At 60.9% G+C, this 13702-nt stretch overlaps 1 protein-coding gene across 1 annotated transcript; it reads left to right on the top strand.

Annotated features, from left to right (window-relative positions):
- NUAK2 (NUAK family kinase 2) lies at positions 1 to 13702 on the top strand. Its single transcript, XM_063356662.1, has 7 exons — positions 1 to 282; positions 6956 to 7076; positions 8633 to 8784; positions 9772 to 9837; positions 10894 to 11013; positions 11365 to 11497; positions 11586 to 13702. Exons 1-7 carry the CDS (start codon positions 76 to 78, stop codon positions 12716 to 12718), a joined length of 1932 nt encoding a protein of 643 aa, XP_063212732.1. The 5' UTR covers positions 1 to 75; the 3' UTR covers positions 12719 to 13702.

Here is a 13702-nt window from a genome sequence, read left to right as displayed (position 1 = left end):
GCCGCCGCATTTAGCGGCCGGGGCCGGGCCGGGCCGTACCGAGAGGCGGTGGCGGAGCCGGGGCCGGATCGCGGCATGGAGCGGGCGGCGGGGCCGGGGGGGGCGCTGGCCGCCTCGCTGGCCGAGGGGCTCATCAAGTCGCCGCGGCCGCTGATGAAGAAGCAGGCGGTGAAGCGGCACCACCACAAGCACAACCTCAAGCACCGCTACGAGTTCCTGGAGACGCTGGGGAAGGGCACCTACGGGAAGGTGAAGAAAGCCCGGGAGCGTTCCGGGAAACTGGTAAGGATCTAAGGATTTCCCCCCCGCCGTCACCCCCCGTCGCCGGTGCATCCTCACCCTGAGCCGGTGCGGGGCCGCTGAGCATCCCCCTGCTCTGGGCAGCCTGGCCCCGCTGCATCCCCCCCCTCTTTCCCCATTTCGCCCCGCTGCATCCCCCCCCCCCCTTTCCCCATTTCTCCCCGCTGCATCCCCCCCCCCCCTTTCCCCATTTCGCCCCGCTGCATCCCCCCCCCCCCTTTCCCCATTTCGCCCCGCTGCATCCCCCCCCCTCTTTCCCCATTTCGCCCCGCTGCATCCCCCCCCTCTCTTTCCCCATTTCGCCCCGCTGCATCCCCCCCCCCTCTTTCCCCATTGCGCCCCGCTGCATCCCCCCCCCCTCTTTCCCCATTGCGCCCCGCTGCATCCCCCCCCCCTCTTTCCCCATTGCGCCCCGCTGCATCCCCCCCCCCCTCTTTCCCCATTGCGCCCCGCTGCATCCCCCCCCCCTCTTTCCCCATTGCGCCCCGCTGCATCCCCCCCCCCTCTTTCCCCATTGCGCCCCGCTGCATCCCCCCCCCCTCTTTCCCCATTGCGCCCCGCTGCATCCCCCCCCCTCTTTCCCCATTGCGCCCCGCTGCATCCCCCCCCCCTCTTTCCCCATTTTGCCCCGCTGCATCCCCCCCTCTCTTTCCCCATTTTGCCCCGCTGCATCCCCCCCCTCTCTTTCCCCATTTCGCCCCGCTGCATCCCCCCCTCTTTCCCCATTTCGCCCCGCTGCATCCCCCCCCTCTCTTTCCCCATTTCGCCCCGCTGCATCCCCCCCCTCTCTTTCCCCATTTCGCCCCGCTGCATCCCCCCCCTCTCTTTCCCCATTTCGCCCCGCTGCATCCCCCCCCCCCTCTTTCCCCATTTCGCCCCGCTGCATCCCCCCCCCCCTCTTTCCCCATTTCGCCCCGCTGCATCCCCCCCCTCTCTTTCCCCATTTCGCCCCGCTGCATCCCCCCCCTCTCTTTCCCCATTGCGCCCCGCTGCATCCCCCCCTCTCTTTCCCCATTGCGCCCCGCTGCATCCCCCCCTCTCTTTCCCCATTGCGCCCCGCTGCATCCCCCCCCCTCTTTCCCCATTGCGCCCCGCTGCATCCCCCCCCCCTCTTTCCCCATTGCGCCCCGCTGCATCCCCCCCCCCTCTTTCCCCATTGCGCCCCGCTGCATCCCCCCCCCTCTTTCCCCATTGCGCCCCGCTGCATCCCCCCCCCCTCTTTCCCCATTGCGCCCCGCTGCATCCCCCCCCCCTCTTTCCCCATTGCGCCCCGCTGCATCCCCCCCCTCTCTTTCCCCATTTTGCCCCGCTGCATCCCCCCCCCTCTCTTTCCCCATTTTGCCCCGCTGCATCCCCCCCCCTCTTTCCCCATTTCGCCCCGCTGCATCCCCCCCCCTCTCTTTCCCCATTTCGCCCCGCTGCATCCCCCCCCTCTCTTTCCCCATTTCGCCCCGCTGCATCCCCCCCCTCTCTTTCCCCATTTCGCCCCGCTGCATCCCCCCCCTCTCTTTCCCCATTTCGCCCCGCTGCATCCCCCCCCTCTCTTTCCCCATTTCGCCCCGCTGCATCCCCCCCCCCTCTTTCCCCATTTCGCCCCGCTGCATCCCCCCCCCCTCTTTCCCCATTTCGCCCCGCTGCATCCCCCCCCTCTCTTTCCCCATTTCGCCCCGCTGCATCCCCCCCCCCTCTTTCCCCATTGCGCCCCGCTGCATCCCCCCCCCACTCTTTCCCCATTGCGCCCCGCTGCATCCCCCCCCTCTCTTTCCCCATTTCGCCCCGCTGCATCCCCCCCCTCTCTTTCCCCATTTCGCCCCGCTGCATCCCCCCCCTCTCTTTCCCCATTTCGCCCCGCTGCATCCCCCCCCTCTCTTTCCCCATTTCGCCCCGCTGCATCCCCCCCCTCTCTTTCCCCATTTCGCCCCGCTGCATCCCCCCCCTCTCTTTCCCCATTTCGCCCCGCTGCATCCCCCCCCTCTCTTTCCCCATTTCGCCCCGCTGCATCCCCCCCCTCTCTTTCCCCATTTCGCCCCGCTGCATCCCCCCCCCGGCATCGACTCTCCCCAGCCGGTAACTGGGAAGGCGCAGCCCTCGCCTGGTGCAGCGTATGGGGGGGGCTGCGGTGCTGCTGTGCCCAGGTCTGGGGGACAGTCCCCCCTGGATGGGGTGACCTCGCTGCTCCCCTCGCCCACTTGACCGCGTCGGGCTTCCTGGTGAAAGGAGGCTGTAGGTATCCGGCAGCGAAGAGCAAACATTGCTCTTGAGTCTGAAGGGCTTTTCCCTTCCTCTCGCCCCGGTTCAGGGCTGGGTTTGCCCGCTTGCCCTGGGCGGCGGTGGGGGACCCGCTGGCGAAGCTGAGCCCCTCCGACCCCCGAGTGTGTCTGATTGATTGAAATTGTGACTTAATCAACGCCGCAGCCCCTCTGAAGCAAGTGGCTCTGCACAATGCACGGCTCAACCCAGGGCGCAGCGACCCGGTGTGTGGGGAGAGGAGGGGGACCCTCACCCCCGGGAAAGCGGGGTGCTGCCCTCCCGGCAGCCTTGTCCTTCGGGAACCTGCAGAGGCTCAAAGGGCAAACTCGAAGGTGATTTCCCTGCCCCTGTTCTGTCCCCAGCACCCTGCAGTGTGGGATGGGACCCAAGAAAGACCCAAACCCATCTTGAGACCATGAGGGTGACAATGAGGGTCCCCCCGCGGGCGGCCAGACTGGCCCAGCAAGGTGCCGAGGGCTGGGCAGAGGAGCAGGGTGTGAGATCTGCTCCCTAACGTGCCACAGAGGCATGTCAAGGAAAACAACCGTAAATCTGCGAGGTTTTGTTGTGTAACGCGACAGCTCTTAATTAAGTCAGATCTGCCATTTCCATTAGCCTATCTGATTCTGAAGAAGCTGCTGTTTTGCTGCATAATCAGGGCCTTGAAATGCAGCTTCCACCCACAGACCTAGAAGGATCCCTCCCCTGGGGATGGGCGAGAGGACTTGGCCTTCCCTGTCCGCACCTAACAAAGCTCGTCCAGGGAATCTCTAACTGCCGGAAAACTTACCTATCTGTGGAAGTCTCTTAGGACAGGGACTCGTTTGTCTAGCAGCATTGGGCTATTATCATGCAAACTAAATACACAGGCCAATGACTCTCCAATAAATGCTGGAGATAGTCAAAGGCTCGACTAACTAGTACCTCCGCAAGGTTGCCCTGTAGGAACAGGAGGCTTAACCACAAATCTCTCCTCTTCCCACGAATTCTTTCGTGTAGCACTCAGCGTTTCCGGACCTGGTTAATCTTTGGGCTTATCCTGAGCTGGGTTGTTATTTGCGCCTTCTCTAAGTGGCTTTCACTTCCTAAACGCCGAGGTGTGGGAGCAGGTACTGCTGCCTCTGTCGGTTGCCCCTCGTGGGCCGTGTGCATCCCACGTTACCGGCTGAGGCTGTAAAGCTGGAGCTGCTCCATCCATGGGGTTTTTTTGCCTCTGGCTAATCAGAAACTGCCTCTGTGAGATGCACCGAATATCGAACCATCTCGTTTTACCACCTAGTTCTCTTTTTTTTCCTCTGAGTTTTAAGCAACCTACCTGCCCTTCGCTCAGAGCAAGGTGTGTCTGTCAGTAGACTGCAGGGAAGACCAGGCTCCCGCAGCTGAAGGATTTTTGGGGACTGCATGAACATTCCTTGTCTGGAAAAAAAACCCACTTGTTTTCTGCTTAGAAATCCTTTGGGTGAAGTGATGCTCACTCCTTTTGATGGGTACTTCTGCTGAGTGCCCTTCCCAGACATTGGAAAATTATTGTGTCCCTGAAATGCCAAGCAGGTGGGGAGAGAGTTGCAGAGTTGCTGGTTCTTTTTCCTTTCCCCCTTTCTTTTTTTTTGTTCCCTTTTCTTTTTCCCTGTGTCTTTTGGTTTGAAGATGGAGTAACGTGTGCCATGGTGGTGCAAACTGGCTCCTGCACCTGTTTGAATGGCAGCATCTGGCCTTTTTTTTTTTTTTCCACCCCCTTCCAGCCTGGTATCCTGATCCATGGCCTGCAGCCAAGTCAAATAGAAAGAGGGACCTCCTGTGGGACTCCCTCGCGGTGTCAGAAACGTATTTGTGGCCCTGCGTGGTGTCAAGGGGAAGGCAGCACCTGGAATATTCCAAAGCAGCGAAGCCTCTTTTGATCTCCAGTAAGGGGCGAACCCCGCTCTTTTCCGTAGTGGGTTGTAATCCATATTTCATGGAGCATGAAATGCTGCACTTGCAATCTGGAACAACTTCTGAAGTGCTGCCTGGGGTTGTAGCTTAATGCATCTTTCAGCAGCTGCTGAAAATACCTGTTCTGCCCCCAAAAAACTTTTAATTAAAAGCCTTTTTGACTTGGAAAGTACTCTCGAGTTCCCTAGGCTCCTGCAGCGGGACTTCTCGAGGCGGTTTCCTGCGGGAGATTCTCATGGCGTTGATGGTGGAGGCAGTGTGGAGGCTCTGGCGGTGGCTGTCCCTGTAGCTGCTGGTCCCCGTCTCCAGGGTGGCCGGGCATGGTCTTTTCTGTCTCAAGGGGAGATCCTCTGCTGTCAGCCCCCTTAGGTAGGGAAGATTTTGGAACAAAGCCGCTTCTCGGCACCCCTGGGGAAGGACGGGATGGTCGAGGGATTAATCTCCCTGGCAGGGCTTGACAGGCAGATAAATCATCCCACCCTGAGTGTCTGGGATGAGATGCAGACCCGAACAGTGCTGTGCCCGACCGTTACGCAGGCGGCTGGCAAGGGGAGCCCGGGGCTCTAACAGCATCCTGAACCTGCTGGATGCTGCAGCCCTGACTGCGTCTGCCTCGGAGGTCCCTAACTGCCGGGCTCATAGGTGAGGGCGTTCTCCGGCACTGCTGAATACAGCCAGCGGCGTCTCCTCAGGCTTCCCTTGGCTTTTTCCGGGTGGTGGATCTTGCCCCGAGCCCCAGCTCAGCAGTGTATGTGCGTGGGCATCTTGCTCAGCGAGCAAATGTGCTGCCCGCAGCCCAAAATGCTGAGGGGCTGGATGTTGAGCTTTAGGGGGGGGATGAATCGAGTGAGTCAACAGGAATCTGGGAGGGCAGTAGCAGGCTGTCTTACTGCAGAAAGGCTTTTCCCGCATTCTAATGGGGTTCATGTAATCAGCAAAAAATTGTTAAACTTTAACCTGTTAACCTAGCATAAAGGTCAGGGGAAAGAATACCTGGCTTTCAAGAAACTATTAAGCGCCTTCGGTATTGCTTTGTACAGAAACTTGGGCCTGGGTCATTGAACTTCCCTTGGCCAGAGTCCGTTCAACTTGGACCATTCAGCTCTTGGGGCTGGTGCAGGCTTCTCCGGGGCACGGGAGGCAACCCCTGCCCTGGCCAGTGCTGGCCTGAGGTGGCCCAGTGCAGCAGAGATGTGCCCTGGGGCCAAAGGGACTCTGTCGGCCATCTCTCACGTGCCCGTCTGAGCCCTTAAAATTGGGACATTCTCCCAGGAAGACAGTGATGTGGCAGCTGAGATCTCGCCGCTTTAGCGCCTGGCGACTTGCTGTGGGTGCGATGGGCCCCGCTGAGCGCGGGTCGCAAACTTGCTCTGAGCCTTCTGCCGCTTGGCAGGCTGGGTCTGGAGGAGCGAGGTTTCCGATTCCCCTAAATCGGAGGGAGGTGAGGCCAAGCGTCCATCTCACAGCCCCAAAGGAGGTCCCTGCGCATCGTAGCCATGAGCGTAGCTCCTGTGCTGGCAGCTGGGGCTGGTGGGTGTCCATGGCCCCTCTCCCTGTTGCTGGGAGACTGGTGCGGGGGTCCCTTTACAGGATTAATGCTGTTCCGCATTCTTGTCTGATACAAAAAAAGAGCTTCTGCTGGATTCAGTTGTAAATTCAACCCTAGGAGCACATTGTCTCTCCCCAGCCCCTTTGAAAGAGGATTAGAAGGCATCTATTCTCCAGCACTTACTCTTCTTTCTCCTCCCCTTTCAATTTCCTTGTAGAGGATAACTTGAAAACCCAAGTGAAAGCCTGGAAAGCGGCTCACGTCGCCAGTACTGGGTCTCCCAGCCGGCTGGAGCACAGTCCTGTGCCTAGGAGGGATCTAATCTTTAATACCAAACTTTCTCTTACTGCTACGTAATCGGCTCCTTTAAATAAGTATTGGCAAGAACAACAAAACCTGTTGGTGTTTTTTGGGGGTTTTTTAGTGTGTTTTTTTTTTTTATGACCCCAAGAAGACGTTGTTGTTGTTATCTTCCAAGTCATGTGTGCAGGTCACATTCCTTTGGCTGGCTGCGGTCCAGCGGCGGCTGTAGCCTGGGACACAATTCCCGTAAGCCGGGGCACATAAGTGAGGAGCGGGGCCGCGCTACCTGCGGGAGGAGGCTTGGGGACCTCCTCTGGTAGGAGCTGGCAGCAGGTTTCCCTCGGGGGGAGACTGGGGGGAGCTTCTCCCTTGTTCACAGCAACAGTATAAAACCCTGACTGATAAAGTTTGCTTTTATTGGAGTTGTTTCAGTGGAGCCGCACAGCATCGCCCTTGGGTGCAGCATGCCTGGGTGGAGAAGCGGGGCCATTAGTCTTTGGCTTATGAGACCCTTCCCAAAAGGGGGGGGTGGGTTTCTTGCTGTGCAACAGGCTTTGGGAAGCGGCGATGCTCCTGTCCCCCCACAGCCGGGTGACCCTCTGTGCGTGTCCTCATCCGCAGGTGGCTATCAAGTCAATCCGGAAAGACAAAATCAAGGATGAGCAGGACCTTGTCCATATCCGGAGGGAGATTGAGATCATGTCCTCCCTCAACCACCCCCACATCATCGCTGTCCACGAAGGTGAGCCTCCTCTCCCTCCTCTCCCTCCTCTCCCTCCTCTCCCTCCTCTCCCTCCTCTCCCTCCTCTCCCTCCTCTCCCTCCTCTCCCTCCTCTCCCTCCTCTCCCTCCTCTCCCTCCTCTCCCTCCTCTCCCTCCTCTCCCTCCTCTCCCTCCTCTCCCTCCTCTCCCTCCTCTCCCTCCTCTCCCTCCTCTCCCCCGAGCGGACCCCCCCGTGGGGCTGGGTACCGGGACAGGCCATGTCGCGATGGGGTCACCACTCTCCTCCCTCCGCTCGTTGGGAGCAGAAGCCATTTGCCGCGTCCTGTGCCGTGCTGGTGACTCAGCGCCGGCGGGGAGAGCAGATGCTGCCGGGGCTGTGGTTTCCCCGCCTGCGTGTGGAGCAGCGGCGAGGGGAAATACCTGCTCCAGAAATAGCCGCTTCCCATCCTGTCCCCTCCCGCCCGCAGAGGGAAGCTGGCTCCAAAAGCTTACATGGCTCTTTGAGGCTGGAAGCCTCGGCGCTGCTTCTGGTGAGAGGTTGTGCCGTAGCAGGGGAGCTGGTGGCCAGGGTACCCCCCAAATCCCAGTGCCGTGTGTGGCTCTGATCATGCTGGATGCTCGCCCCAGCCATGGGAAATGCACGTTTCAGTGCCGGAGCGGTGGGAATCTCTGTGGCTCCGCTCTCAGCCCGAGGCAGGAGCTAATCTCAGCACCGGAGTCCTCCTCATTTCCCTCCCCTGGGGCACAGGAAAACCAAACCACAGGGTGCTGGGAGCGCTCCCGGTGCTGCTGGGCTCGGCTTTACGGCCAGGGCTGGGCTTTGCTCCCAGGGTGTCAGGGCAGCACCTCCGGGGGAGTTTTTTTGAGTTCCAGCTATGACCAGACTTAGAGCAAGTCTCCAGCTGGATCAGGCTTTGCTTAAACGCCAGGTCCTTTGGCTGCAAACCCGGCGTGCCCCGTACTCCTCCTTGGGTCTGGCTCTGATGGGGTCACCGCGATGGGCCGGTGCCTGGGTTATCCAGAGTCCTTTTGTCCTCTAAACAAAAGCAAGCGGATTGGCAGTTCCTACGTGGTGTTTGCAAGGACTGAGTCATGCTGGCTGCTGGAATTCAAAAACATTGAGGTAGCTTTCTGCAAACAGGAAGAAAACGCTCCATCTCTCGGCTGGAGCTGGAGTGTTGTTGGGAGCGATGGGAACACACAAACGCCACTGGGCCATGCCAGCCGGTAGCTCCGTTGCCTTCCCCCTTGGCTGGGCTCTATCTAGCAGAGAACCACGCGTCTTAGTCACCTTCTGGCAGAGCAGAGTCTTTTCTCCTGTGCTCGGTGGCTGCAGAGGCTGCTTGGCCAGCAGCCCTGGTGGCACTGTGGGACACGGGTGCCAGCTCTAGCTGTCCCCTGTCTGACCTGCAGAAACCCTGACACCTCCTGTTTTGCAAAACAGTCCGAGGGCACAGGCAAAGGGGTGGGCAGCGTGTTAGGGTCGGTCATGCTCGTTAAGAGGCATGTGCTAATGAGAAGTCCCTTAGCTCCGACCATCCCTCCTAACACCCCGTGGCTTCCCGTCTCCGCGCAGTGTTTGAGAACAGCAGCAAGATCGTCATCGTGATGGAGTACGCCAGCAAGGGGGACCTGTACGACTACATCAGCGAGCGGCAGCGGCTGACGGAGCAGGAGGCACGCCACTTCTTCCGGCAGGTCGTCTCCGCCGTCTACTACTGCCACAAGGTGGGTTGGCAAGGTGCTTCCCACCGCCTTCCCGGGGGGAAAATGGAGGGATCGGCTCCTGTGTGCGGCAGCTGGGACTGGGAAAGGTTCCAGTGCCTGATGGGGAAGCTCAGCCTGGGCTGGGAGGTGAAGGGAGCTCATGGCCGTTGGCCTTTCCCAGGAAAGGGGTTAATCCTCTTATCAGGAGGGTGCGGCAGCACTTGGGCTCAGGCAGAGGCAGTGCCCGAGTGGCTTTTGGAAAGTCGGCTTCCCGACTCAGCTTCCCGCTGCTGCCGTGTGGGGCTGAGTAACCCCAACGGGGAGTTATTGACTCCCGTCCCACCCAGAGGGAAACACCCAGGGCTGGCTGCTGGGGCTGAAAGCTGAGCCCTTGGTCACCCATCTTGTCCCCTGACAGAGGTGTAAAGCTGTAGGGCCTTGTCCAGGGCTGTGGGACAAGATTTGCCTGCCCTGGAGGACCCTCGAGCCTGTGGGTCTCCCTGGAGGATGCTCTAAGGCCATGCCTGGTCCTGGCTTGGTCCTGGGTACCCACGTGCCCTCGGCAGGGAGGGCGGGTTGCAGGGCACCTCCTGAACCCAAAGCAAATGGGGGACTCGCTTAGCTGGGCAGCAGCAGGTCCCGGCAAAGCATGGAGTGGTGCCCAGCGTGCCCCAGCGGGGGCTGGCCCCAGCCGCTCTCGTGGGTGCGTGGCTGGGGAGGGTGCGGGAGCCCAGCGTGGCGCCGGGCGCGGGGTGCTGGCGTGGGAGCCACCCTGCTCCTGCTCCCGAACAGCACAGCGAGCTGGTAGCACCCATGTCGGGACGTGGCTTACAGCCTGTCCTCATCCTCCATGCACCCAGCGTTATTTACTGCTCCTCTGATTGCCGTCAGCGTGTCCTGTTTGCGTGCCGCTGTGGCGGTGAACGGCAGTGACCTCCCCGCGCTGCCTGACTTTCCCTTCCTCAAACACGCTGTAAACTAAACCCAGCCCTCCCTTCCCTTGCGCAGAATGGGATCGTTCACAGGGACCTGAAGCTGGAGAACATCCTTCTTGATGCGAACGGGAACATCAAGGTGAGAGGCAGGCAGAGCCTGGCCGCGCTTTGGGTGTCACCCGGCAAAGGGGTCCAAGGGATGCTGCCCAGCGGGGATGGACTGGGGGTGGCCATAGCACCCCAGTCCCCCCAGGGCGTGTGGTTCCCCACAGCTCTGGGAAGCATCTCTCGGCTCTGGGACCGCTGGCATCGCCTGCGTGCTGCTTGCCCAGGAGATGGGGAGCCAGGAGGGTGCCCATACCTGCCCCCCGCTCTCTGTGCGTGGCACCGAGCGGGAGAGGCTGCAGAGGCAGAGCCTCAGTACTGCCTGTAAAAGCCATAAACGTCTATCTGACTGCCGATAAGAGGGCAAAGTCTGAACGCTGAGGTCAACGCACGACCGGGCTGGATAAGAAAGGGCTCTCCCAGTAAAAGTCCCAGTCCCCTGTGTGCCAGCCGGGCTGGCGGAGGGATGTGTGGGGCAGCTCCCGGCTCCGCTGGCCCTGAGCGATGCTTTTCGCTTCGGCCGGGAGCGCTGCAGCCACCCGGGGAGGAAGGACACGGCAGCAGCCGGGAATCAGTGCAGTCGGTGATAAACAGGCTGCGGGGCTTTATCTCTCTAAGGGGTAATTTTGCAATTGGGAGCTTGCAAGCAGGGACTGTGCCTTCTGCTCACTGAGAGGTGACGGGTGTAATGAAGATAATGAGTGCCTGTGTGCCAGGCGGAGCTGGTAGGGACTGAAGCAGCCTCGTGTGGCTGTGAATGAGCTGGAGGAGAGCCCGGCAGCTCTCCCTCTAACCACACCTTTGCAGCCACCTCTGCTCCCAGCATGCTGGTGATGGGGCTGGAAGGGCAGAGCCGCAGGGCAGCTGCTGCCATGGCTGGGATGAGCCTTCTGGGAGGGGGAGAGGGGCTGGAACAGCCTTGGGGGTGGAAAACTGGGATGCTGCTGCTCCCCGAGGAGACTGAGGGCACCCAGGACCAGGATACCAAGGGTAGCCCCGGTTTCAGCCCAGCCTGCAGCTTGAGAGCTTTGGGTGGCTTCACCTGCGAAGGGGAACCCTGGTGCTATAACAGCTATAAATGTCTCTCCAGATTGCGGACTTTGGCCTGTCCAACGTTTACCAGCAGGACAAACTTCTGCAGACTTACTGCGGCAGCCCTCTCTACGCATCCCCCGAAATCATCAACGGGAGGCCGTACAAGGGCCCGGAGGTAGGTTGTGCCTCCCCCCCAGCATGGTGGGGTGTTTTCCTGCCTCTTTGCTGGAACTCGGGAAAGCGCCGGGTGTTTTTCCAGCGCAACATCGCGGGCAGAGCCCTCCCTGTGTGTTTTGGGGTAAGAGGCGCCCTAAGACCGAGGGTCAGTGTGCGGCAGCTGCAGTGGGGTGGACGTGGTGGGATGCAGGTGGCTGGAGCTGCCCCACGCTGTGTCCTCCCCCATGGATGCTGCCATCCCGGGAGCTGCTGCTGAGGCTTTGGTGAGGGAGTTCTGCCCATCCAGGGTGGGGGCCAGGGCAGCCTGGTCCTGCTGCCCCCCCTCCAGGCTCGTCTCTCCCTCTGGCAGGTGGACAGCTGGTCCCTGGGCGTTCTCCTCTATATCCTGGTCCATGGCACCATGCCGTTTGATGGTCACGACTACAAGACTCTGGTCAAGCAGATCACGAGTGGGGACTACCGGGAGCCCACGAAGCTGTCAGGTAGGCAGACCCCCCTCACCACCACCCTACAAATCCCCCCCCGTCCCCACCCCGTGCTCCCTTCATACCTGACCTGCCTCTTCCCCAGATGCCTGTGGGCTGATCCGGTGGATGCTGATGGTGAACCCAGAACGCCGTGCCACCATCGAGGACATTGCCACGCATTGGTGGGTGAACTGGGGCTACAAAATGCCCATTGGGGAGCAAGAGCTGCTGCGGGAGAGCGATTCCCCCCTGGCCACAGTGGCAGAGTGGCTTCGCCGCTCCTCCCGGCCCCTCCTGGAGAATGGCTCCAAGGTGCGATGCTTCTTGAAGCAGCACATCCCCGGTGTGGCCCTGGAGCGTCAGCGCTCCCTCAAGAAGTCCAAGAAGGAGAACGACGTCTCCCACGCGCTGCAGGAGGTGGCCCTGGCCCCAGAGAACCCCTCCAAATCCATCCTCAAGCGGCCTAAGGGCATACTGAAGAAGAGAAACTCCTGCGAGCAGAAGGTGCCTGGCCCCGGTCCCCCACCGGCAGCACCCGTGGGAGAGGTGAGGGGTGAGGATGGCGAGGTGGCCGCTGCAGGTCTCACCCAGATCCTGCCCTCCGGGATGCTGCCTTGCAGCACGGGCGTTGGAGCGGTGCCCACAGCCGTGCCCAAGAAGGGAATACTGAAAAAGCCCGCGACGAGGGAGTCGGGGTATTACTCCTCCCTGGAGTGCTGCGAGTCTGGGGATGTCCTGGACGCGGGGAGCTTGGACCTTGATGGGAGCGTGTTTGCTGACAACCCCTCCCCGGAGCAGGGTCCCCAGGGTCTCCCTGCCCGTCGGAAAGGCATCCTCAAGCACAACGGCAAGTACTCCTCTAGCAGCACCGAGCCAGAGAGCCCCCCCGGGCAGGGCTTCGGGGGCTTCGGCGAGGTGCCCCTGCCCCAGGCGCCCCGTGCCCGCCCGTCCAGCGCCGTGAGCGAGGACAGCATCCTCTCCACGGAGTCCTTCGACCAGCTCGACCTGCCCACCCGTGTCCCCCACAGCGGCGGGGGCATGCGGGGCTGCGTCTCCGCCGACAGCCTCCTCCGGCTGGATGAGGAGGAGGGGATGGAGGGAGGGCGCAGGCTGCGCCGCTGGACTGTCACCCATTGCCGGAACCCCCTGGCAGAGAGCAGCTTGTCCCTGGCGGGCTGTGACAACGTCACCGAGGTCTACCGGCGCGCCCTGGCCATCGGCATGAAGTTGAGCTGAGGGCACGTCCCGGCTGGGTTCCCCGGGTGGTGGGTGTTGGGGAGGGGGCCGAGCCCTCCCTGCCCCGGTGCTGCTGAGTCACGTCCCACGTATTTATTTTGCAGCCTCGTGCCCCCCAGGGAAGACTGGGGGTGCAGGGAGCTGCGGTGGCTGTGGGGCATTGGACGGGGGGGGACACGACACCCCGGGGCCAGGACATTAAATGGGCCAAAGCCCTGAGTGATCCGGCCACTGCCCCCATGGGGGGCTGGGGGGGCTCCCGGGGGCTCCTCACTGCCGTCCTCCCCTCGCAAACAGGCTCATCTCATCGAAGGGGGAGAAGCCAAGGGGTCTGGGGGGAGTTGTTGGTTTTTGTTGTGTTTTTTTTTTTTTTTCCTTTGCACTGTTTTATTTTTTGGCTGCACAAGATAACGGATGGGGCAGGCGATATACCTCAAACAAGCTGGAGATGTAGCAGGGTGCAGGCGAGGGGCTGAGAGGTGCTGCCCCGGCCTGTGTCTGCGGGCTGGGCTCTCGGGACGTGCTGGCAACTGGGTCCAGACCGCCCAGGCCCCAGCTCTTCCCTCTCCTGTGCTGAGAAACCCAACTGGATCTGGCCGAAACCCCAGTCTGAGAACACGCTCTGATGCCAACATCTTTAATTTTTTTTTTTTTCTTCTTCTTTAATGTTGAAAGGAGGAGGAAAAAAAAACACCTTTGGTGAGGCACCGCGTCTTTATTTATTGCCTTTGTCTGATGTGATGTAAAACTTCAGCAGCGCGCGATGTGTCTGGCTCCATAACGGCCTCCCAGATGTTTCTTCCGGGGGGGGTGGAGGTGTCCGTGCCCGTGTCTCATGAGCCGTACGTCGAAGCTCCGTTGCACTATTGCCGCGTGTCCGCTGGCCCTTTCCCTTCTCCAGGGGGTGTGTGTTTTTTTTTCCCCCTCCTTCCTACAAAGTGGTCTTGAGAAAACCATTAAATTAAAAGCAAATGTTAGATCTGA

The sequence above is a fragment of the Chroicocephalus ridibundus genome, chromosome 20, assembly GCF_963924245.1.
Source record: "Chroicocephalus ridibundus chromosome 20, bChrRid1.1, whole genome shotgun sequence".
Taxonomy (NCBI): Eukaryota; Metazoa; Chordata; class Aves; order Charadriiformes; family Laridae; genus Chroicocephalus; species Chroicocephalus ridibundus.
Note: the sequence above shows the minus strand (reverse complement) of the source record. Positions and strands in the feature narration are given on the sequence as shown.

Excerpts from the sequence above, each read along its gene's own strand:
- NUAK2 (XM_063356662.1), top strand. The coding sequence starts at position 76 with ATGGAGCGGGCGGCGGGGCCGGGGGGGGCGCTGGCCGCCTCGCTGGCC. Across the intron at positions 8,785-9,771 it reads CCGTCTACTACTGCCACAAG|AATGGGATCGTTCACAGGGA; the intron begins GTGGGTTGGCAA and ends TCCCTTGCGCAG. Across the intron at positions 11,014-11,364 it reads GGCCGTACAAGGGCCCGGAG|GTGGACAGCTGGTCCCTGGG; the intron begins GTAGGTTGTGCC and ends TCCCTCTGGCAG.